This window comes from Amblyomma maculatum, chromosome 1 (assembly GCF_055883805.1).
Source record: "Amblyomma maculatum isolate TAMU_Amacu chromosome 1, ASM5588380v1, whole genome shotgun sequence".
Taxonomy (NCBI): Eukaryota; Metazoa; Arthropoda; class Arachnida; order Ixodida; family Ixodidae; genus Amblyomma; species Amblyomma maculatum.
Window position 1 is genome coordinate 276,240,462 of NC_139344.1, and position 26,178 is coordinate 276,266,639.

At 45.4% G+C, this 26,178-nt stretch overlaps 1 protein-coding gene across 8 annotated transcripts in view; it reads left to right on the forward strand.

Annotated features, from left to right (window-relative positions):
* The window catches only part of ICA69 (islet cell autoantigen 1-like protein), a 40,670-nt gene extending 14,545 nt beyond the window's left edge, over positions 1 to 26,125 (forward strand). For 6 of the 8 annotated variants that reach the window (XM_084591350.1, XM_084591356.1, XM_084591353.1 and 3 more), the window contains 4 exons: positions 2,239 to 2,522; positions 7,608 to 7,967; positions 12,508 to 12,632; positions 24,236 to 26,125. In XM_084591350.1, the coding sequence (XP_084447476.1) occupies positions 2,239 to 2,522; positions 7,608 to 7,967; positions 12,508 to 12,632; positions 24,236 to 24,343 (877 nt within the window). In that variant the 3' untranslated portion in view covers positions 24,344 to 26,125. Of the gene's footprint in view, positions 1 to 2,238; positions 2,523 to 7,607; positions 7,968 to 12,507; positions 12,633 to 16,300; positions 16,339 to 24,235 lie in introns of all 8 variants that reach the window. The other 2 variants (XM_084591358.1, XM_084591355.1) reach the window with 2 other exon arrangements.
* Positions 26,126 to 26,178: the final 53 nt, after the last annotated feature.

Below are 26,178 nucleotides of genomic sequence, written 5' to 3' on the forward strand. Positions count from 1 at the left end.
TTATGTCTCCTGCTTGCATGTCACATCGGTCGTGGCTGTAGCACTACCTGGGTCTTGGAAGGCCTGTGATTACTTATTGGTCAAGATGTGGGCATTGATAATGTGTATGCTATTTGTGGCTGATAAAATTGTGTATGCTGGTTTTGGGAATATTTTATTTTGTGCATTTATTTCTTAAACGAACACGGAGGACAATGCTTCAAAAATATTATCTGGCTCTTTCTGCCTGTTTTGGCATGTGTCCAACAGCGGAAGACTTCTCAGCATTGCTGGGAAAAGTGTATTTGACCATTTTCCCACCAATCAATCCAAACTCGTGATGTTGTTACCAAAAAAAAAATGAATGGGAGTGGAGCTAACTTCTGGCATCAGTACCGAAAAATCTGCGTCGATGCGAGCATTTTACTTACTAAATCAGCTAGTGACAGCGACAGCTGTATTTAGTTCTTTGGTCTTTTCCAGCTTATTACAGCACTGTTTTCAGTGAGAGTGGTCTCTCTGTGATTAACCCTTTCACTGTCACGAACGTACCGGTACGTATTCGCGTTTCCTCCCCGCAGTGTCAATAACGTACCCGTACGTATTCTATCTTGCGTTCAAATCTTCGCGCCTCACCGTAAAGCTGCCGCGCTTGGACTTGCTCCGCCATCTGTTGAATCTTTCTACAAGCTGATATGCTCGCTCCGCGCCGATAAGACACATATATGGAAGAGTATGGTGCAACCGCGCCCGCCCGTTCTTTGCTCGTGGGAGGGGGCGTGGTCGCTCCGTGACACTACTCTCTCGAGCGAGCGATCCTTCGGCGCGCGCGTGCGTTTATGGGTTCAAAGTTTGTTCTGCCATCTGCGGCAGGTTTGGAGGTTTTTATTTTTATTCTTTGTCGCGCTTCCGCTACGGCGTGGCAAGTTCAGGGTCGCACGCGGTTGCCTCTCTCCGACTGACATATGACTCGATTGCTGCATTCGCTCTCTCCACGCGCCCTCGCTTGAGGACAGCTTGCCGTTAGCAGCAGCAGCACACGAGTGTTTTAGCCCCTTTCCATCTTTTTCTCTTTCGACTTCACTACGCGCCGTTTCTCTCCCTTGTGCTGGCCACTGAATGTGCGCCCTCCGCGCGCGCTTACTTTCGGATGGCGGACCGCGCGGGACCTTCGACGGCTGACTGGAGCGATGGCTCTTCGGGTTCTGATTACCAGCCAAGCTCGGATTCGGACTCAGGATCCACCACACTCTGAAGAAGTATTGAGCGTGTTTTTTATTTTATTTTATCATATATCATTTATAGTCAGACTGATGATGATGATGATGTTTATTTAAACACCTGCAGAACACTGAAATGTGCAAATTGCATTGACTAATTTATTTGTATACCCATCATGATGCAAAATAAATCTTTATGCTCGTTCCCTGATATGCTCGTTCTCTGAAACCAAGCCGACACTGGGGGTGCGTCCCAGTCAGAAACAGCCGACAGTGAAAGGGTTAAAACGCTGAACCCTCTCACTGCAGGCCAACTTTTTGTTCATCCTCAGCACCCCTTTGGATAGCTTTGTCGTCACATTTCACTACCTTTTATAACATGCTGGTAGCATTATGGTTAGTGCAGAACCTGAACAGATCTCTTCCCTAATTATGCAATAAATATGTTCCCTAAATTGCAACGAGAGAACACTCAGAGATAAGTGCACACTTCTTGAGGTGATAGCGAAATCACAAACGGTGGTCTGAGTTTTATTTTTCAACGGAAGTACCCTCAAAGTGCTGCCTTGGCATATTTCTACGCACCCGTTCACCCATACTCTTAAGTGTTGTGCGGGTGCTGCACAGTCAGTGGACGCCTGCCTGTAGTGACAAGCTGTGCCGGGCTGAGACAATCACGGGTGGGTGTCGGGCATCAGGCTCACGTACAGTTTCCCATCATTATTATTAGGGTCATTTGTTATGCCCCTACCCCACTCCTTTCTCCCTATCACTGCCTTTTTTAGTTTCCTCTTACTGTTCACTTACTGTCCCTTTAGTTCTGCTGACTGCAGCTCAGATGCTTCAGTATTCGATAGCAAATGCCACAGCTGGCAAAAATCTTCTCCTTTCTTTTTATAATGAATAACGGCATACTGCTACTACTCCCTGTCGATCTTTTAAACCTGTCACTTAGTGGCAAGCGCACACAGTTGCACAGGTTAAGGTGTGCTTCCAGAGCAAAGTGGCGAGCCTTCACCGCGAGGATGCAATGGTGCAGGATGCTGTTCTTCGAATCTGAGTACCATGATGAGGAAGGCAAGCGAGATGCCAAGGAGAAAAAACGCAAGAAAAAGGACAAGCCACAGCAAAGTGAGGATGGTGGCTCAACAGCTTCAGGTGGGACAGCTGGCAAGGAAGGCCCACGGTTGGAGTCGCAAACTGACTCCAAGTCTCAGAGTAGCCTGGATGATGTGCCACTGCTCAGCCTGGATGACTCTGTGTCTGAGGAGAGGCCCCAATTAGCCTCAGCTGCGCTGCGTGACACTGGCAAGTCGCCCCTCTGTGAGCACTCTGGCTGCACTGCTTGCTGGCCTTTTTACTTCCTCTTTCTCAGCTTCTGGCTGCATGACACCAGCTATTCCTTTTTTTACAGTAGCACTGTAAGAACGGCTGAGCCACCAAAGGGGTACATTGCTGTCGCTTGCAGCGGTTCAGAGGTGTATTTTGTAATGATTGTTTTCTACATTCAATATTTGCTCCTTCTGCTATTGGAGAGGCCCCTAACTTTCAGTGGCACAAAACTTAAAATTTTGCTATTCTGGAGGAGGCACCAAACAATGCTTCAGAATGCACCTCACACTATATTCATAACCATATTATATATCTAGCCTGAGCTATCTAAAGCTGTAAGATCTTCAGTGCAGCTAAAGTGACCTTTGCCATTAGACTAATGAGCCACTAGGTGAAGCCAGCTTTTTAATAACTTTGGTACAAATTTTGCGGCGAGCATGTGCAGAAGGGGTGTTATAGATATGGAAAGAATGTGGTACAGACCACCAAGAAAGAGGTGCAAGTGCAGAACTGAGCAGCGCGAAAAATACCAAGTAGCAACGGCACAGTGGTGATGGCTGCTGTTTTGTGGGAGGCTGCATGCATTGATGTATAGACCAACATCGATCTATGGCGTAAGCGAGATGCGGTGGTGCCATTGTTGCCTGTCTGGGCTAACTGGCGGTGGAAAGTAGGCTCGGCATCTGTAGGAATACATGGAAGTGAAAGTTTTGAAAGCACTTATATCTGGTTTTACATTGTGCATATGATGATGTTTCTTAATGATAAGCAACTGCCAACATCCTGGAACAGATTACAGAAGTATGAGGTGTCATTTCAAAGGCTGAGCATTTTAAAACGGTGTGAAACGTATAGGTGTAAGAATCGGGCACAACCCAATGACTCATGTAAGCAAAACTTGCTCAGATATTTCTTTCGTTTTATAGAGACGAAATATAAGTGGCTGGTCATTTAGAGTTGGCGAGTGCTTTGAAGAACAATGTGATGCAGTGCACTTTGTAATTTGAAAGGCGACTGATTTTTAGTACACACACTTACACTACACACTACATTTCCTGAAATACTGCCATTCCAACGATACAAAGATTTAAATTGAGCACTGTCCTTGTGCAGCACAACAAAGGATCAACGAATCACACGCAGTAGCAGATGACCAACACCATGTTCGCACACATAGGCAGTGCATGGTTCTCCTTCATTTCCATGCCATAGTGTTTGATAACTGGTTTTTAGTTTCAGTGCACTCTAGACTGTATAGTTTGAGCCAAAGTATTATAGTAAGTAAATCTAGCGCATATGGCGGAATGTCAAACTATGCAAGAAGGTTGAGTGATCCGGAGCAATGTCCTGTGGATAGATAATGAACCTTTGGGCATATCTTCGGCTTCACAACGTACGTTTATCGGAGCACTTTATTAATAGACTGCCTTTTAAATGACATACCATACTTTGTCACACTCTTCAAACCACTTGCCAACATTTAACGACCGGCTGTTTGCATTGGTGCTTGGGGAAATTAGAAAAATATTTCGATAAATTTTGCTTACACGTTTCTATGGTTCTTGCTCCTGACTCATACCCACTTACCGTGTGCTCACCTAATGACCCCGCATTTTTTCAAGAAAAATTGACATCACTTTAGTAGGAGGGTTCATTATGCAGGGAAAAAAAGTTTACAGATTTGTTGCGAGCATCGAAATTTCATGGTCCGTCCGTCCTCTTCAGTTCATCCATCTATTCACCAGTCATCAACGAAAGCACGCGCGGTCAGCCACCCACTATCATGACGCTGGTTTTTAGCATCGTTTCCTTCAAAAGATGTTGGCTGCCATCACATGTTCCAATGATTTTGTGGCAGTAGACAGCGCTGGCCCCAATCCAGGCATGATAGGGCGGTCACAATGAACATTAACCTTCTTCAACTTGACGCGCTTCAGCTTGGGCAGCGCAGCAAACAAGCCACCACCATCACTCCCATCAAGGGCGCGCAGTGGCACTCTGCCAAGTTCGTCATGCAAGTCCCCCCCCCCCTTGACATGAGCTTTAGAAGGTGAATCAGGCCGTGATGTTATTGTTGCGCAGAATCTTGGCACGCTGTCAAAAAATGTGCTGTGGTTTGTGACAGGGACACCCTAAACGACCAAAGCTATTTTCTTTTTTTTTTAACTCTCAGCAACAAACGTGGGCGAGTTCATCACGCGAGTAAATAGGGTATGTCGGGCAGCATTTTAAAAATACTTCACCTTTGAAACGACGCTTTATACATTGACCACCTGTTCTAGGGTATTCAGGGTTGCTCTTCACCAAGGGACGACATTATTGGAGCACTGTGAAATCGAAAAACTACTTTGAAAACTTTTACTGCCATGCATTTCTATGGGCGCTAAGCTTTTTTTTTTTTTCTTTTTTTTTCTTTTCTTTTTTTTTCTTTTTTTTTTTTTTTTTTTCGCTCATAGTCTGCTGCAGCATCCGCGATTTTGTAAACGTAGTGTTGGCATTTGGGTGATTTTGCTTTGCCAACTTGCAGTGCCTGCATCTAAAGCTTTATAGCATCGATGTATCTGTTGCTTCCATGTTTTGGGAATGGGCTTGATATTACCAACTTGAAGTTACCTTATAACTGTAATGCAGCTGAACCCCATTATAAGAGGCATGGATGTAACAGACAATCGCTTATAAGAGACGCCATTCATCCAAATGGTTGGCCGCCCTATGACTTTCATTAATTGGGCCTCTTCTTTAACAGACATTGGACGTAGAAGACAATCGGTATAAAGGACAAATTAGCCTTAAAGTTTGGTACTCAGTCTTGCTTGTAACAGACATTTTAACATTAGATGCGGCACCATCCACCGCCAGGTATCAGTAGCAGCTACAGTGAAAACAAAACAAAAGGAGACACCTGTGCCGTCATTATTAATTATAACTTCAAAAACAAAGAGCAGGTCAATCAGCTATGCAGTAACTAAAAGAAGCCCCTGCAGTGGGAATGTAATGTAGAGAAGCTCTTCACTCTTGCCACGAAAAGCACTAGTGCGACTGCATATGCAAGCATCTGAGCGAACATATTGGGAGCGCTCATTGGGTTCTATAACTAGTAGAGCTTCCTATCACGAATTACCATAGGTGTTGTGTCCACAAGTCGGAAGAATATAGTGAAAATTGTCTATTACATTGCATTGCAGTATGAGTGACAAATCTGTCTGGTAAATGCAAAGAAAGTGCACAGCTGATGCCGCTGACATAAACAAGCTTGCCTAGAAAGCGAGACATAACCAAGCCAAGACCAAAACAAATGACATAAAAACAGAAGAGGTTGTGCTCTGGCGGGGACAAATAAACTGCTCTGTTTGCTATTCAACCAGTTTCAACTCCACTCAGAAACGGCTCGCTTGCTTTTCATTTATTTTTCATCTGAGTAGCGACATTTACAGACTTGTTATTCACAGCCGCTGTTACTCTAAATTTCTGAGGGATATTTCTGCTAGTGGTGTTTTATAGTTTTGGGCCCTTCTGGCACCTCGACGGTAAGCTGGTTACTTTTACGATTTCATGGCACTTTTTTGACTTGAATTTTTGTAGTGTTACCAGACACATAACTTAGTTTTGAATCGGTAGTTGCGGTGCTATGCCACATCGCGATTGCACTTTGCAGTCGCTGCAGACATAGTTTGCCAACATATACAACTTTGGCACACCAGCCATGAGGCTCTTGGCCTTATTTTCAAGCTGGGAGAGGCTCTGTTGAACAGCATCAAAGCAGCCATGAAGCTGACAGAGGTTTACAACTATTTCAGCAGTAAGTAAATGTAAGAAAGTTTGAGGTGTGGTCAGTGGTGTTGTCCATCAAGGAAATGCAGTATGTAAATGAAAGCTGTAATAATGTTTTTGATACATGATATACCCTTCTTTTTTGCATATTTTAGCCGTAGGATGCCTACGTCGAAATGAGGTCTGGTTAGAAAATGGGAATGAGGTACCCTGCTTATAAGGGACCTCTTATATAAGAGACAAAAACTGCTCTCCAGTGCATGTCTCTTATGAAGGGTTTCAACTATATTTCTTTTAAACTTTACGTTATGTTCATGCAGATAGTTGTTTTTGTACTGTTCGGTCATTTCTGCTGGTGTCTGTAAAGACAGTATCCAAAAATGAGAATGTGTCTGCTAATACAAGTCTTTGACAAATGCTTGCATTGCATGAAACTAGAGATTTAACCATTGGCAGTTGTGACTGGTGACATCATCAACGTTAAAGCAAGCAGTGGATATGCGAGCTTCAGTATTGAAGGCAGGGCTGACTATAGTGGCAAGAAAGCAAATTTTTTAATAGCAAAAGTAATAATTACGACAGATTCTTTTGTTAGTTATTTGGGAAAAACTTCCACATCTGTGCATTTTCTGCTGCCTGCAAATGAAGTGTAATGAAAAGTAAAAGGGAGGGGTGGCGATGGTGAGGTAGAACAAGGTGACATCCTTTGGCAGTGCTCACATACCTTTTTTCCCCAGAATTTTGCAAAGCAATGCTGCACTGAGGTTTCAATGTATGTTAGACCCAGATATGTCTAAACCCCGCTGGGGTGGCGCAGTGGTTACGGCGCTCGACTACTGTTCCCAAGGACGCGGGATCGAATCCCGGCCTCGACGGCAGCTTTTCGATGGAGGCGAAAAGCAAGGCGCCCATGTGCTGTGTGATGTCAGTGCACATTAAAGAACCCCAGGTGGTCGAAATTTCCGGAGTCCTCCACTACGGCGTCTCTCATAGCTTGAGTTGCTTTGGGACGTTAAACCCCACAAACTAAACCAAACCAAACCAGATGGGTCTAAATTAAGCCAGAACTCCACCGTTCTGATGCGTCTTGTAACATGGGTAGCATTTTCACTTAAAAGAAATCATGACAAAAGGGGGGGATTTTCAGGCCTTGCTGCTGTATGCAGGCTAGCTGGTAACATAGAGGTACCGCAGGTTGCTCTGCTGCATCATCTTTTTTAATTGTGAACAATAGTGTGGCGGTGTGACAAGTGGCTGAAAGCATCAGAGGGGGAAGTGACAAAATGGCGACGTGTGTGCACACAGGGCGTGAGGACCTGCTCACCCACAATCCCGAGATCAGTGACCTAGAGAAGGATGACATGACACTGCTCTCGGAGATCTTGGCCTCATCCGAGTCTGTCTACCCAACCCCCTTTGAGGCAGGGGCACCCGAGGACAGCTTCGCTCAACAGTGGCAGACCGCCTTTGGCCACCTGCCTCCCAGTCCCCAGAAAAGCCTCTCCTTTGGTGGCTCACTGCTCGGCAAGCAGGACACCCAGCCTGACCCATCAACTGCAGCGGCTGCCTCACCACAGCCGGCTCCAGCTGGTGATGCCCCATCACAGTTTCTGCCATCTCAGCTGCTTGACCTAGAAGATGGCATTGGGGCTCTCAATAGCCAGGGTAAAGGGCCATTCCTTGTTGGTCATGCAGACTTTTTTTTGTGTGTGTGTGTAACACTTGTGCATTGGTCATAGCATTGTGCCTCTGATTTTGAGTACAGGAGCTACATCTTTGTTTTTGCATTCGTTGTAATTGTTTGTTTCCTCTTCCTTGCTTGCAGTGCAAACGTAGCACTATTTTTGGCAAATGTTACTTTTTATTCTAACACTGGGTCAGTCTTACATAATCAAAGGAAAACTAACTGTTGCTTCTTCACTTTGTCAGAATGGATCTTGCTTATAAACTCGTTTTACGACCGTCATGAGGGACCATGAAAAAAGAAAAAATTCTGGTTGCTGAGTACATACAGTCTTTGTCAAAAGTGTAGAGCCCATGGGGTCTGCTTCTGAGCCACTTCGTGCGGCTTGTAATGCAATTCCAGTGTTCCAAATCTTGTGATGGTAAGAAGATATTTTGTCCTCCCTCTCCAATGGAAAAGACCCCCACTAATGCTAAATCAGTGCATGGGGTCTGCTTCTGAGCCACTTCGTGCGGCTTGTAATGCAATTCCAGTGTTCCAAATCTTGTTATGGTAAGAAGATATTTTGTCCTCCCTCTCCAATGGAAAAGACCCCCAGTAATGCTAAATCAGTGCATGGGGTCTGCTTCTGAGCCACTTCGTGCGGCTTGTAATGCAATTCCAGTGTTCCAAATCTTGTGATGGTAAGAAGATATTTTGTCCTCCCTCTCCAATGGAAAAGATCCCCACTAATGCTAAATCAGTGCCACTACACAGCTCAAAAACAGACCCCCTGGGCTCTACACTTTTGACTAAGGCTGTACCTGATGTTTTGGCAATTTGAAAATTCAACACTTGCAGGAAATTATTTTTTTAAAAGTGTGCAAATATCAGAGATTTTGAATATGAATCAAATATGTTCGTTATTCGATTCATATTTGAAAAACTGATATTCGTGATTTCCAAATATTTGAAAGTTACGGAATAGACTGAAAATTCACTGTATTTCCCCGCACTGCGTGCTTCACCGCTATACTAGACCGCGTGGGCTGTGCAGTGAAGCAGCTTTAAAATGCGATGGGGCCGTTTTGTGAAGAGGAACCTTCCCTTTTGTGAAGAGGGCCTTCCCGAGAGTGTGTGCAATCGAAGCATTTCACGAAACCGGGAAAAAATGTCATTCTTAGTTTGGTTTCTCAAATGAAGACATCTATTGTACAGGTGTTCATCATATAAAATTACTGTGATGCAGACGATTTTCAGTGGCTTTCTGGCCCATTTGATAATTCTGGCTTTCAATCAATTCGGGCGCTTCTCCTAGGTTAAAGGTCAGATTGGCAAGAGTTTGCTCTAATCAGCAGCATCATGACAGCTCCATCCGGTTTCATGCAGGTCCTTCCTCTAAAAAAATACTGGTGGATGGAATCTTGTGTAAAATTTACACTGGATATTTCAGTAGGGTATACACTTCTGTTTAGTTGTAGTTTAATTTTATTTACAAATATCATGTGAATTCTGATATAGAGAGGAGCAGTGCTTGCTACTCTTGAATTTTCGGCTTTCTTTTCACTGATCAGAGATTCGATATTCAAAGGCATTTTTTTCCCACATTCATATTCGTTTTGTAGTATTTGAAAATTTCAGTATTCACACACCCCTAATTTTTTATTTTCTCTATGCATTAGTACAAAAGGGGGTGGAGAAGGAGTAAGTGCCACTTGATGATTACAGTTTTGTTGGTGACCTATTTAGAACCACTACAATATGCTGAGACAGCAGAATGAAATGAGTACGGACAGAATACAGCGTCATCAGCTATGATAAAAGAAGACTGCATATTCAGCATTCTCAGTGAATTCATCGAACATTAGTGGCACAACTGAAATTGGAGGGACACTTGATTTTAAAGGGACAGTCTACTGTTAAAGACTAGTGTAAAGAGCTCACCATTTGTTGGCAATAATGAGAGCAGAACTCTTGGTTTGGGCAGGAATTTATATTTTAAACTAGCCAAGGAAGTCAGGTCTGGACAGAGTAGAACCATGCTTTGTCCTCTCATTGTGACTAACATGGTAGCTGCCCGGAGTGTCTGAAGTGGGTATACTATGTTTCACGACTATGCCAGAAGAGTCACATAGACAGGTATTTTTGTTCATATGAACTTAAAGTAGCCTACTTTTGCACGCACATTTATTATCTTGTTTTATCCGCTCTTAAAAATGCTTTCAAAAAAGAAATCTCTCGCAACCGAAGGCACCACTCCACTATACATTTAGTGGTGCTGCTATCAGCAGCGGTGCTACAGGCAAGAATGGTTCTTGATGTCTGCAATAGATATCGCCAGTTTGCATTAGTTGGTTTATTAAGCTTATCTTAAAGCTTCCTTAATATTCTGCTATAGCTTTAACATCTTAGTTGATGTTGTGCTCATATTGCCACTGCATGGCACCTGAGCGATGCTGGCGATGCAACAGTCAAGTCCATAGAGTTGCATAGAGTTACTACACTGTGTTCCTGGAGTAAGGGTTTGCACTCTGTGTACTGTTGAGAAATACTTTATCATCAGATCACTTTATTTCCTTAAACACCTCTCTCTGGAGGCATTACATAGGGGTTGGGATTACAGACATGAAAAAATACAAGCACAGGTCATTGTGTTTGAAAATTAATTCTTATGGCCACAAGAAATGAAGGTTGGCATGAGAGGGCAGCGACTATGTGGGGAAGAGCATTCCAGTCCACAGTTGCTCGGGGAAAAAATTCTGAAAAAGTTTTTGTACGAGCAACAGGCCGAGTTATCTGAAACGGATGCGAAGCGTGATGAGATAAATGGATGCGATGCACAATGTAAGGTGCCTGATTTAGTGAATTGTTCAGAATGTTGTGCAGCAAACAAAGACTGGCAATGCAGTGGCAAAGTGAAAGGTTTTCAAGGCTGGAATTTTTTTTTAGAGATGAGACGCTGATGGAATATGAGTATGCATAATGTTCGAAACGGATGGCGCGGTTTTGAACGGATTTGAGCGCATTTGTTAGGTATATCTGAGATGGGTTCCATGTCGGACTGGCATACTCAAGTTCTCATCTGATCAGTGTTGTATATGACAGATGTTTTACATGTTGGGGTGCATGACGTAGGTGACGTTTTATGAAGCTGAAAGACCTGTTTGCAAGTATGATGATAGTTATGTATGTGCACCAAGAAAGATCGCTGCACAGGGTGATTCCAAGATACTTACATGATTTGACGCATTCTGTGGAAGAGTTAGCAACTTCATATGAAAAAAGAAGTGGGTTATGCTGATGAGTAAAAGAGATGAGTTTGCACTTCCTGATGTTTAGTCATTAACCAGCAATCGCACCATTCTTGTATTGGGGTTAGGTCATGCTGTAGAGCTATTGATCAGAGATGTTAGTAACTTTCTGATAAGTTTCAGTTTCCAGTTGTCAGTGGTCCTACATTTTGCCAATCAATACACGGAAAGTTAAAAGTTCTCAAACAGAAGAATTTTCACGTTAGGATACTTGGCAGTAACTTGTACAAGTGCGTCGTTTAGTTTTTCGGTGAACCCTGGTTTACTGCTTGGGACCCTATAACAGGTGCTAAGAAGGACGGTTTCGTTTGGCGCGCTGCACTTGAGTCATGCTAGTTCCAGGTTAGAACTGGTTGCTACAGTTGAACATTATATTTGTTTGTTAATGCAGATAAAAACACCTCCTCCTCATGCACCTTTACGATCGTTTCGATATAGGTTAAAGTCGGGCATGTCGTCTAGAACTTCACTATCTGCAATGTCTTGTGTGAGCCACATTTCGGTTACGATTAGTATGTTGACAAGGCTTTGCGCTTAGGAAGAAAGCTGCGAGCATTTGCGTAGATTATCGAGAATGAAAGGTTGTTTCGAGTGTTTGTTCCTGGCTGATTGCGCACTTTCGGGTGGCGAAATGGTTCCTACAAGACTTCTTTCATGGCTTGAGATTGTTCGTCAAAAACATAGCGCTTTGGTCTCGTGTGCAGTGTTTTATATCGTAAGGAAAAAGTTCCGGTTTTGTTTTTCGCAAACGCAGTAAGTTGCTTCCATGCATTTCGGACAGGACGAGAGAAGTCTTGACCTATACTAAAATCGATGTTTTTGAACTTTATGAAAAAAAAAAAATGAGGTTTTCTATGGTTTTACTGTGTTTCTCAATACCACAGCTGGGTAGTATATGTCAATTTGGGAAAAGAGCTTTTTCCTTATAAAAAAAAATTGTAGAAGCTGTAGTGTGGACTTTTATGCCGAGATATATCATAATTGGAACGCTCATCCAACAAAGATAATATACTGCTAAGTGAAATTTTTTTGCCTGGCTCCCATTATTTTTTTTTTTTGCTCAGTTAATTAAAATATTTCTTGCTGTCACAATGACTTAAAGTTCACGAGGTTTTACTATACCATACTGGCCAAATTGTCGCTCTCTGCCTTTCATGAGTTCTGTGTTATTCCAGCAGAAGTGCACACCTTTTCAGCCATGGTTGTGAGCAGTGTCTGACTGAATGTGCAGGGCCACCTGGTTCCCTGGTCCAGAGCCTGGAGCCAATTAAGCCCGTGTGTCAGGGACCCGCTGCGACGACTCCTCAGAAAATATCGCCAGCACCAGGGCCCATGAGCAGACCGTCTCTCAAAAAGGTGCGTTCTATGCTTGATGGACTTACATCATAAGCTGTCTTGCTCACGAGAACTCCATAAAGTTCTACCCCATGTGCATGGCCCTCTCAAGTACCCAAGCAGGCCAGCTTTGTTGGGCTGCTTGTCCAAATAACTGCTAGTTCCCCACTGTTGATATTGAGGCAGAGTTGTTGCTGATACCTTGCAGGTTTTTAGTTATTGAGCTTGTGTTACTCAGGGAAAATTTATATGTTTGTTTAGCTCAGATAGAGAAGCAATCTGTGTACATATGACTGAGACGCAAAGCCTACCAGTACCAGTTTCCAATCCTGTAACTATTGTTTCTTTGACTCAGGGTTTGTTGCTTTTGTGTAGAAAACGGCCAATTAATTCCGTGTTGTGTAGAATTTGTCCAGTCAGAGAGTCAGTGTTTCTTCATCCACCATCTGGGCTGTAGGCATGATTGGTGCTGCGGTTTCTATTCATACCATAGACTCTGCTTCACTAAATCTGATCACACCAAGTATAAAACAAGGATACATGTGCCTCCATTCAGACAGTGACACCGTTAAATTTTGCCATGGCACTCGGCACAACACTGCTGCTCAGTATTTCCCCCAAACTGTGTCTGCAAACACCTGATGGACTGCCTTACCGTCAAACATTACTTATTCCCCTCAGCTGTTAGCTTGAAAAATAGTGCTCTGAAATGTACACCACTGGAATGAAAACATGAATGGTGGACTTGGGTGCTGAGATGCCTTTCAACCTATGGTGCACAAGCCACCCCACTGTTGAGAACATCAATGCAGCTGTGTTTTTATATTCCAGAATTTACTGTCGTAAAAGCAAAAAAGTTTGGTTATGCTTATAAACGGCACCATTGTGTTCAATGTTGAGAAAATTTCACCACGCTGATCCATAGTTCTTTTGAATTGGATGGCACTGTGCACTGGTTCTTCAAGCAGATATAACCTTAGATGTCGCTGTTATTTCAAAATATGAAGTCTGCTAGTAAGTGGACTATAAAATATAAGCATTGTTACGCACACTTCCACGATGTACTTTTATGCCTTATGTATGAGCCACTTTCAGCCTGCAAGGCTGTGCCCTGCGTTTTTATCGCAGGGCGTTTTGCACAGTTCTTGTCTGCAGGACCACCGTGGTTAACTTGGCTTCGAATTTGTGCGTTAAGCCGGGGACACATGTGCAAAAGCGAGTGTGATTAGCTACAGCGCGCCGCTGTGAACATCGTCGCAACAGCAGATCGCAGCCCTTCGCCAGCGTCCAGCAGATTAGATGTCAACGACTGGCTACGTGCGGCAAGCGCAGCGGCGGACTGCAACAGCCAATGCGAGCGCAAAGAGTGCTAACGTCACGGTGACGTAGGAGGGCTGTAGGGTGGAGCGGCTTGGCTGTCGTGGTGCTGCTGGTGCTGCTGAGCGGGCGACCTGGCTGCGCCAGCGCAGCAGCGCTGCGAGTCAACACAGCTTGGGCCGGCCGCTGGCATCTAAAAAATGCTTTCGTATTGTTTCTTCTTGTAATTAAAAAGTCACTGGATACAGGACTGTCAATGACGAATAAATTGTGAAGATTGTAGGCCAACACTGAAGTGCCATTACGAGTGATAACGACGACACCAGCTAGTTTTTTCACACAACCACTTAGCTGCTCCTGCCCGGTGCGATTGCCAAATCTGCTCGTTTTGCTGCTGAAGGCGTATGTTCATTTTATTATTAAGTAGCCTTCCCCGTATATCGGTGAGGAAATTCGATCCTTTATTACAGCGTTAGCCTGTTCTGAAGCACGGTCCGCTGCCTTTTGTGATGCGAAACCGGCTAGGCCTAGCGACGACTAGGGCAGGCACAGATCAGTGCATTTCGTCGCCCGGCGCGCCGCGGGTGGCACCGTGGCCGAAAGCCTTGTACATGTTAGACATACTGTTGTTGCATGAGTATAGCTGGCAATCCTTCTGATAACATCGCTGTTTTATCTTTTTCTTGTACGAGCGTGAAGTTCATCAAGCCAAGCAGTGCTCAGACCCTGCTTTGCGGTGACATGGGCTGTGGGCAGAGCTTGAGAGAATTCGCTTGCCGTATGCAAGGTGCTTCGTGTGTCCCTGATTGCACTGCGGCGGCAGTTCGCAAGCGACGTTTGCTGCGGCACGCCGGTCAAGCTTTCACACATGTGTCCCCTGATTTAAAGAGTATAAATTCTCATACATCGTTTTAGGAGTGCGATAAAAATTTTACTTGGCCCAAGGGAACACATGAAAAGGAATAGCGTGCATGTATTAGATGTGTTGTCCTGGTGAGCAGTGATGGCAGCAGCAGGGTTTAGCTCGTGTCAGCAATAAGGCGAAAACCACCTAGTAGTCAAGATGTGTCCGCCGGATGTGCCGATGCATCCTCGTTCGCTGATGCGCATCTGCTGATAGAGCGTGCTGGCATGGAGTTTTAGCCAGAGTTACTATATAGGCGTTGCCAGGGTTGCGCAAAGGTGCTGCATAAGCAACCAAGTTGTGCAGTAAAGCCATACGTCGTCTTTGCAAGAGTCGAGCAGCGAGACTGGAAAGCAGTCGAGAAGTGATTACTTTGTACCCAGAAATGGGGCGCAACAAACACAATCACATGAGAAGAAATACAACACAGGTGCACCAGGCATGTTTCTTCTCATGTGATTGTGTTTGTTGCGCCACATTTCTGGCTACTATGCAGCAACAACTTGCCCCTCAAGCTGTTATTTTTAGTGATTACTTTGGCTGCCCTAATCAAAATAAGTCATCGTCGCTACAGCCCGCACACAGCGCGGAACATCGTTCCCACGACAGGTGATGCAATGCAGCCAGAGTGCCTGTCGGGTTGGCTTCACGGGGCTACATGGTTGCTTGGCGGCAAAAGAAAGGGAATGCGGAACGGAACGCTGGCAAAGCCTATATAGTAACTCTAGCTTTAGCTACTTTGGCTACCACTCCGCTTTGCTTTTGTTGCACCTGTGAAATGTTTCATGGATATAAGTAACTGAATTCAGGGAGGAATGCTTTTGTAACTTTCACCAGGTGACCTCCCGTACCTTTGCAAGACTTGTGTCCTGATGGGTATAGGGCACATGTTTGACGGAAGTGTAGCGTGATTTCTTGATAAGAAACCATACAGTCCCTCAGCAACCTCATGAAGGGTTGTCCCATTGCCTGGCTGACGCATCCTCGAGCAAAATTGTGGGCAGCCTCATTTTCCAGAAAAGAGAAATGTGCTAATGTCCAAATTAGCTGTGTGGAACTGTGTATCGTTCGAGCGGCACGCAATGATTGCAGTACAATAGGGGGATATTCCCCCTTTGCTGTAGTTCTTTGTTGCAGTTTTCGAGTCGCTAATAATATGCAAGGCTGAGGTTTAAGCTTATTGCGAGTATGATCACTGCTTTCTCTGCTTACTCCGGCCCGTCGGTAACGACCAAGCCGGCCATGGGCTCTTGACCCTATAGTAATTTATAGTAACTAATGTGAAGGCATTGCACTTCGTATTTTCAGCCGTATTGACATAGACAGTGTCTTGTTTGGAGTGGCATTACTTGTGTAGGCTTTTGGCTGTCTGAGTGAAATTCCGGGTGAATATTCTTTAGGAGAGGAGGAATTTTCAAGTGAGTTCGCAGGTTCATAGGTAGGGGTACTTATTCCTGCCTTGTTGCAGGGTAACCAATTGAAAGGGTCTCAAGGATAAAGTATCCTGTAAGTATGTGAGTTAGACATTCTTATTGAGAGGTGAGTGAGGTGGGCATTAGTGGTGGCACACAGAATTGGTAAGAGATATTGATGCACATACATAGTGGTGGTGCAGAACAGGTTCAAAGCACTGGATTAATGTTTCCTGCTCCTGTAGTGAAATCTTATTGATACGATTCTGTGTAATTTTTTTTTTTTTCAGCATAATATGATCTATTTTCATTCCCAGCCAAAGCATAATGGAGGCAAATAATTTTCATACGAATAGTCACATTTTCTCGTGGGTTTCGATGTTACGATCGCGAAAATATATGAAGAGCACTGGAAGATAGATTCTTATTCTACCTACCTCAAATGAGCAACTCGACAGCTCGTCCCAACTGTCTGATATCTTATGGCCTCATTAAGAATCAAAGAATAAGTGCCTGGCCATGACATGGGCTATCGGCGCCATGCCAGTGATTTTTCACTCACAATGCTGACGCTGGATTTTCTGAGTAACAGGACCTTTAACGCTATCGCGTTAAACTCGCTTGGTTCCAAATTTTTTTCCAAGCGGCACCGCCATGGACTATGTTTCAGTACTATTTGCTTGTGTAATGAACTCCTTTTTTTTTTTTAAGTGATCACTTTATTGGTGCCTTTGATCGAAACAGCCGTTGACGTGCTGCCACTTTAACGGTACCAATACCCAACTGTTTGTCGGCAGCATCACGAATAGTGCGGGCGTTATGGAAAGGGAGAGATGTGGCCCTTCGAAGCATGCATGCAAGGGAATGTGGAGTCTGGGATGCCCGACAAGCGAGCCGTGCATAGCTGTTAAGAGTCGAATGACTCTAATCTCCGAGTGGCCGGTGCTGACACGTCGCGTCTTCCACCTATTCTCCACAGGCCGTGGCACTTCCGCGTGCAGAGGCATGTCCCTTACAGTCGCAACACTGGGTTGACGTGTGATGTTTTGAAGAACTTTATTTAATGCATTACTAAGCGTCAAGAATGTCCTGGGCCAGGGTGACCAAGGCCAACTGATCTTTCAGCTGGTCAGAGGCTAACCAAGCCTGCCACGTTGGGGGAGAAGGGTGTAGAAAGTGAGGTGATTGAATTGCGATAGGGCATGGAAACATGCAATGTTCCAAGTTTGCATAGTGTTCAGAACAATTTGGGCATGCGGGGGAATGTCTGATTCGGTATAAAAACAATCGGGCAGGAGTAAGGAGTGTATTTATACCGGTTTCCATTCGGCGAACAGGAGCACTTTTAGCTGCACTAAAAGTTCTCTTGCGAGTTTCGGCGTCTACTAGTGGTCGAACAGGAGCAGTAGCGTTGTGTTCTATTGGCAGAGGAGGCGCTCTTTTGGGGTCCCGAGAACAGCCGAGAGCAGTCCTCGGTGCTCCGTCGCCAGCGGCGGAGTACAGGGAGAACGGAGGAAGTTATGTGACCTTTATGACGTCACTTCTGGTTATTCGCCCGGAGCCCGGGCAGGACGGTCGAGAAAAATGGCGGAAGACTGCAGCGGTGGCATTCAGCCGGTGGATACGGGCAACGCGAGCGCGGGAAAAGTTTGATGACATGACGCCTGACGTCACGCGCTCTCCCATTCACGCTGCTCTCCGAGCAGCGTGAATGTTCCGTTGAGGAGACGAGAGCGCGCGTCCCCAGTGCTCTCGTGCGCTGCTATGGCTGCTTGTTGCTCTTGCTCTTGTTCGCCCAATGGAAACCGGTTTTTGTTGTATGCGTTTAAGAATGCATATTTGCGTGGTAGTGAAAGATTTATCAGGAAGAGGAAGTGTACGAAGAATTTCTCTAATGTTATCATTGTGAATGTTGATTTCATTTTTGCAGTGAAGAGTAGTTTCCCACGTGGGTGGATAAGGCCCACGAACTTCAACACTGGGCACCTGGGATTCCCTGGTCTTAATGTTTTAAAGAAACGTATGCGTTCTTAGGGATTCCAGCGTGTAAATGCTTGCATAAACACGAGATGGGTGGCTGTGCCGGCGCTGTAGGGTGCAATGTGAAGAGGCTGTGGCCTTTGTGGTTGTGTTCATGCTTTCATGTTATCACACCTTAGCAGTGTTAAGTGCTTCTATCGAATTTTTCAAATCTTCTTTGTGCCGTCACTGTCGCAGTCCTTGGCAGCCTACCAAGATGCTGTGCGCCGATGACATCTATGTTTATCTGTTTATCTTTGGACAAGTTCTGCTCTCCAAGAAAGAAAATGACAGCGGCCGTGGGTGCAGGGCTAAGCGATGTAACTACAGTACAACCTCGTTTATTCGAAGTCATCGGGACCGCGAGAAATCTTCGAATTAAGCGGGTTTTCGAATTAACCGAACACACCAAGAAATAAGACTTAGGCAAAAAAATTCGTTGCAGGAACGTGTTACCTTTATTCGGCATATTTTGAATTACTACTGAAAGTAATCAGAGATGCTGGTTTGCCGCGTCCGGTAGTTTGCGGCTCCTAAGGTCATGCTCTCGAGTTGGTCAAATAGACGAAACATCTCTGAACTTCCACCGCGGCACTCAACAAAACTGCGGATAACGTTCAGCGATCCGATAACTTCACCAAGAGCAGGTGCTCGGGGAGGCTCGTCGGTGTCGTCACTATCGTCGCTGTCATCGCGCATGTTCGTACCAGCAGTGATCTCACTCTCCAAGTCAGAGTAGCCAGTCTGCTCTTCGCTCTCATTGTTGATATACTCGGCGAAGCCGACTGCGTTGGACTCATCCTCTGCGCAGAGCGCATTGATGCGGTCGCAATACTCTGCTCCTTCTTCGTCAAGAGTAGTAGTACATGGGTGGTCTGCATCGGCATCAACAGTGCTTTCACTGGAAAAACCAGCATGTTCAAAACACCGCCTGATCAACGTGGGCTCCACTTGTTTCCAAGCGTACACCATGAGGCATATGGCTCCGAGGAGGTCGGAGTACTCCTTGCCATTGTCGTAGCAGAGAAGCATGCGCTTGAGCAGGTGGTACCGATAAATCTTCCTAGTGTGGTGAATGACGCCTTGGTCCATCGGCTGTGAGATCGAAGTGGTGTTCGGAGGTAAAAATACCATCCTGATGGCCTGGAGATGTGGGATGTCGCCATGTGCCGGGCAGTTGTCGACGACAAATAGGACATTCCTGCCCGTGGCCGCGAACTTGCGGTCAAGTTGCCGCACGTACTCTTCAAATATTGCACCTGTCATCCAGGCTTTCTTATTGTGCCTGTAGACGAGTTCATCCTTTGGCGGCAGCCGCGCATTTTTGAAGCAGCGAGGCTTCCCCGTCTTCCCGACGACCAGTAGCGGCAGCTTGTGTTTACCGCACATGTTTACGCCGAACAGCACAGTAATCCTGTCCTTGGCCTGTTTCCTACCCTTGATGGCGGTGTTCGTCACTGCGAATGTTTTTGTTGGCAGCATCTTATAAAAAAGTGCAGCCTCGTCAAAGTGTAGCACTTCTGCACAGTCCCGCCCAAAAAAACGGCACAGTAGCCGACCCCTAACCACAGCGCACAACACAAAGAAATGGCGCAGGCGAGACCGGCGCGGCGGTGGTGGTGGCGTACTTGCAGCGTCGGAGACACTGGGGAAGAGTGGGCGAAGCACACCAAGGGATGGAGTGGGGGCGAGGTCACGTGATAAAAACCAGTATGCCCGCCGTGTTGCAGTGAAGCACGTCTTCTCCTCTGCAGGCGCGTGTTTCGGCGGTGCGCGAGGCGCACTGTGGACCGATTTTTGTGCAGAGAGGGCTCCGGCTGGGGCGCTTCGCCTATAAATCATCACCATTACTATGTGGCTTTGCCTCGCGGCTCCGTAGGGCCGTCGTTTCGCCGGGTTTGCGGCGAAACATGGATCAGGCATTGCCGCATAGCAGTCCAAATTTTCGCATTAACCGGGCTGGCGCAGGCCGCCTGTTCGAATTATCCGCCCAAATTTACATTGGAAAATACGGGACCGCAGAAAACCTTCGAATTATCCGGGATTTCGAATTAACCGAGTTCGAATTATCGAGGTTGTACTGTACGATTCATTTCTAGGTGTTTCAGAGACACTTCTGGACACTGAGAAACAATAAGTTCAGTTCAAAATGGCAAGTTATTCAAAGTGCGGTAATCAAAGTAATTTCAGTGCCAATTACCGTATTTACTCGCGTATAACCCGCCCCTGCATATAACCCGCACCCCTGACTTTGAACCCCATGAAATAAAAAAAAATATCCTCGCGTATAACCCGCACACTTACCTGAAAAAATGAGGACTAGGAAGTTACAACTGAGCAAGCATTCACCATTTTAGTTTTTAAAACAAATATATTTGAAAACGACTGCCGCAACGTTGTCAGTGCTGTCGTTCAATTGTCAATCATCGCCGCTCTCAAAGACTTAATCATCTTCGGAACCATCTAGGCTGTTGCTTATGGCACACTTCTTGAAACTCTTGCGTACCATGTCGGCTAGGATCATCCCGCATGCATCTACGATCCACTGGCACAGCAGTGCAATATCTGGCCTTCGCACGCATCCCGTCGGCGTAAGGGCGTAAAGGCCGTCGGCAATCCACTGGGCATATAGCCGCCTCACGTGAGCCTTGAAAGGCTTATTGATGCACACGTCGAATGGTTGGAGCATGGAAGTCATGCCGCCAGGTATTACGACAAGGTCTGTGCCGTTGTCAGCGAGGCGAGCTTTCACCGCGATCTGGCTATGACCTGCGTTGGCCTCTTGTTGGCTGGATGGATGGATGGATGGATGGATGGATGGATGGATGGATGGATGGATGGATGGATGGATGGATGATAGTGGCTTAGCCCTTTGTAACGGGCGGTGGCTTGCGCCCCCTAGCCTAGGATGTCGTTGATGTCGATGGGGATGCGGACTCTGCACGGCAGGCCGCGCGTTGCCGTGAAGCCGACCCGCCGAACCCCCCCTTCTCCGGAATATTCGCGTATTACCCGCACCCCCACTTTTTAAACACATTTTCTCAATTTTTGGTGCGGGTTAGATGCGAGTAAATACGGTATGTTCGATTCGTGGCCTCATGGAGTTGACCTCTTTTGGATAATACAATCTTCAGATAATGTTTTAATTTTCAATTTTCATGAGAATGTATGAATGAGATCGTAATGTATATATATGTAAGTGTGGGCTAAATTTGTATTTTGAGGTGCTTATAATGTAACAACCATTTTTCACGTTTTGCTTGCATTGATAGGCACATTCTTCTCAGTGGCTTTTTATACTTTTATACTTGTGGTCTTTCAAGTATAATTGTATCGTCTATTCAGCAGTGACTATTTTACTTGCCAACTTCTGGGAAATGCCAGCTTCTGCCGGTCTGGCATTTCCCTGTAACCACACATCTGCTACCAGTGTTTTGCCCTGAAATGTGCTTAATGTATGGGTGGACAAGGAGTTGGCAGGGTCATCAATAGTTCAGAACAATTATTTGGGATATAAGCAGGTGCATTTGCTATTACAGTCGAACCTCGTTATAACGAACACTGATACAGCGAATTATCGGATATAACGAAGTAAAAGCAAAGTTTGGTTGGCTGTGCTTTATTTCTGTGGGAGTTCTATCTGCATAATGAAATGAAAAACTGAAAATTTGACACTAAATCGGTTATAACGAAGCATATTTCGTATTCACACGACTCAAAACCTGCAAAGAAACAAAAAAAAAATTTTTCAAAACGCTAAATTTCGCCTCCACCTAAAATGTGTTTGAATCACCCGCACTTTCGCACGCCACGCCATCTAGGGACCGCGAATGAATCTAGCATCAACGGCTGCCTGGCATGTGACCAGCACGTGATCGAACCACCGCCACGTCGCCTCCACCTAAAATGTGTTTGAATCACCCGCGCTTTCGCACGCCACGCCATCTAGGGACCGCGAGTGAATCTAGCATGAATGGCTGCCTGGCATGTGACCTGCACGTGATCGAACCACCGCCCGCGTGCCCCTGCCCCTACTTTTTGTCGACCCGCGCGTGTGCTCACTTTCCTCGAAGTCGTGCCGTCGTCTTGCAGCATGGCAGCGCCGAAACGCAAAGCAGTTTCTCTTGAAACAAAGATAAAAATATTCAGGGCGGTCGACAGCGGGCGCAAGAAGAAAGAGATTGCCGCGGACTTTGGCGTTGCGTCTAGTACTCTGTCAACCATACTGAGCGCAAGGCAGAAGATAGAAAACATGCACTCTGCAGGCGCCGTGAAGAACGACAGGAAGTGCGTCAGGTATTGTCACCACCAGGATGTTGAAGATGCCTTGTTCGCGTGGTTCAAGGACGTTAGAGTGCGCAACCTGCCTGTGTCTGGTGCCGTGCTTCAAATGAAGGCAAGAAGTCTCGCTTGCGTCTTAGGCCACGATGACTTCTATGCAAGCAGTGGCTGGCTGCAGTGATTTAAAGACCGCCACCAGATTGTTTGCCACACCTTGTCGGGCGAAGAAGCAGCCGTCGATGTGGAAAACTGCGAGAAGTGGGCAGAAAGCTTCCGCATGCAACTGGATGGCTACGAGATGTGCGATGTCTACAACGTGGACGAGACTGCGCTTTTCTTTAAGCTGCTACCGGAAAGGTCACTCGTTGCGAAGAACGAACTGTGCCGAGGATGCAAGAAAAGCAAAGACAGCATCACCGTTGTTGTTTGTGTCAACATGGATGGGTCAGATAAAAGGCGGCTAACTGTTATTGGTAAATCTGCTCGCCCCAGGTGCCTGCGCAACGCCCGGAGTGTCCAAGCGGACTATCACTCGAACAAAAAGGCGTGGATGACGTCGTCACTCTTTGAAGCATGGCTGAAGGCCTTCGACAAAGACATGGCAGAGCAGCGCAGGAAAGTGCTCCTTATATTGGACAACTGCTCTGCCCATAAGGTGTCTGTACCACTTGAAGCGGTCCGCCTAGTTTTTTTGCCGCCAAACTCGACCTCAGTGCTGCAGCCATTAGACAGGGGCATCATTCGCTCACTAAAATGCTGCTACCGAAAGCGATTGGTTACACAGCTCGTATTTAACATAGGCAGGGGCATATCAACGGCCATAAACCTCAAAACTACGCTGGACATGCTGTACGGTGCATGGAACGAAGTGGCACAGTCGACAGTAAGAAATTGCTTTGTTGATGCTGGCCTAGCCCCATCCACCAGCGAGACTGAACCCAATGACGCCCACGATTCTGAAGGTGAAGCGGACAATTTCGACGAGACGACATGGCGTCAACTGGCGGTTCCGAATGTTACGTTCGAGGACTTTATTGCTGCCGATGACAACTTGGCTGTGGCGCCCGAATTGACCAACCAAGAAATTGTCGATCAGCTGCTTCCTACAGATGATGCTACGAGCAGCGATGAGAGTGAAGAAGAAGGCGAAGAGCGAGCTCTCAGCAGCACCGAGGCCGCCGATATGGCGAGGAAATTGAGAAGGTACCTTGAGAACCTACCTGTGGCCAAATCAGCTGACATTGGGAAAGCGCTGCACAGTGTCGATTTCGTTGAGAAATTTATTCTATCGAATAGTATGAAGTGTCGCCAAATGAAGATTACGTCGTTTTTTAAATAAATCAGTTCTGCGTGGCCTAAATCCCGATTTGTGTGCTCATTTTTGCTTGGCAGTGCAAAATGAAAGGTAAGGTTTCGCGTGCTTATACCACGCTTTAAAGAAAAAAAAAATGCCTTTTTTTTTCAGCTCTGTTCTTTCCATTTTAGGGTAGCCTTTACTTGGGTTTATGAACAGAATATGTTTTTGTAGGAGTTTGTGTGTACTTTTACAACGAATATCGGATATAACGAACGAATTTCCGTGCAAAATGAGACTTCGTTATAATGAGGTTTGACTGTATTATGTGGAATTTGGGTGTAGTGAGTTTTGCATATGCTATGTTGGGTGCCTGACTTGTTGCTTGTCGTCGCAGGACAAGAAGGACATGTCTGCCTGGTTCAACCTGTTTGCTGATCTGGACCCCCTGGCCAACCCAGATGCCATTGGAAAAAAGTCAGTCGAAGAGGACCGAAACTGTTGAAAGCCTCTGAGCAATTTTTCGAAGTGAGGCACTCACTCCGAGGTCTGTGAGTGCGAAGGCAGCACTGTGGAGCCACCCTGTGACATTTGAGCCAGTCAGCGACCTTTCTCTCAAAATTTCTGATCGCGTTCATTAAAGAGAGCAGTTCAGATTCCTGGTTGAGTGCGACCTGCCCAGCCTTAGGGCAGTGTTGGTTTCTTGCAGCTGGTCTTTCATACTTTCTTTTTTGTATTTGTTGGTGCACCCTTGTTGTAACAGCAAGCAGCAGACATGAGACTTCCATCTCTGCTGATCTTGTCAGCAGGCTCACTTCATGTGACTGCCCTGTTTGGAAAAGCATCATTGGCAAGGCTCCTGCCAATGTTATGTCGTATATAGCTCTAGCCTTGGAACTGTGGCCAGGTGGTGCCGCACACCAACCCATGTGAATGTTAATAAAGCAAAATTGCTGTCCAGTTTTTTCACTGTTGTACAGTCAGAGGATTTTGTATGCTTTATTGTACCTAAACAGAGCTGGCGTGCATGCACCTTACGTTGCATGGTATTGTGTGACCATGGGTGGCTGTGGAGGAAACAAAGTACAGCTCACTGAAGGGCGCACTCTTAAAAATGGTGCTTGCCGTGAGCCATTAAGAACTTTCATGATTCACCTACTCTAAGAAGTAGGCCAGTTTGTGTAAATGCAGTTTTCGACTGACATCTTGAGAAAGCCAACTCATTGGACTGCATGTAGCTCATGAAGGTGTTGCTATGGCTATGTAAGTAAGGTTTAGTTGCTGCATTTAACTTTTTTAGTTCTGCTGAGCATGTTAAAGTATTGATGTATTTTCATTCTGTGCAGTGTTCTGTGATGAAACTTCCGAAAAATTTTCTTGTGTAGTGCTGTGGCCTCGATCTGATTTTGGGAATATGCGTGTAAACTGGTTGCATATTGTATTCAACTGACAAGTTTTTGTTTCTTCTGTTTGGAGTATTGCCCAGAGCTGGAAATCTTCAAGTCTTCATTAAAGCTCTGACCAAGCATATGCTATAAAAAAAAAAAATGAACAAAGGAGCTCTTTAAAGCTTTTTCAGAAGTGTTCTTACTGAACTTATTAGCATAATTCTGCTTATTGTTGCTGTTCATTTGTCGGGTGTAGAAGTGACAGTCATGTTACTTTTCTCTCATTTTGGTATTGTATTGTTTTACATCTTCCTAGGAAATAGCAATCCAAATTCGACAAGCTGGCCATCCTGATACGTTCTTATGATTTTATAAGCTGATTTCTTGTTTCTAGTCCATTGTCACGTGCAAGATCTGCTGCACGTTTCTAGTCATTTTTCTTTGCTCTCTCTTAATTTGTAAAAGAAATACATTATTTCAGCTTTGATGCCTGCATCATTTATTCATAAGAGCAGTGCTCTTTATCAGAAAAGTTTAGTTTCAAGTGTCATTGGCCTGGCAAGTGGTTTTACTTCCGTAATAATTTAAGCCTTACACAGAAATTGTGTGCTAGTGTGCATGTTCTCATTTAAAAATGGCCCATTGTTTTTCAGGAACATATATTGCACTGCTGAGCTGCCTTATAGGAGTAAATAATTAATCATGTGACAAAAGCATTTCTTCAGGATTTTGCTTTAGTTACTCTAAGATTTCATTACAAATTTTTTTCTGTTCTTGCATTGCGTGTCGAGTTGTATTCCGGCTCTGCAATGATGGGAGGGGATGAATTGTGCGGTGCTGTTTTTGGTCTCTGCACGTGCGTTTTTGGTTGAATAAACGTCTGTATGAAGTGTGCTCTACACATTTCACTGTGTATTGATAATGAGTTCTGCCCGTCTGCAGTAGCTCAGTT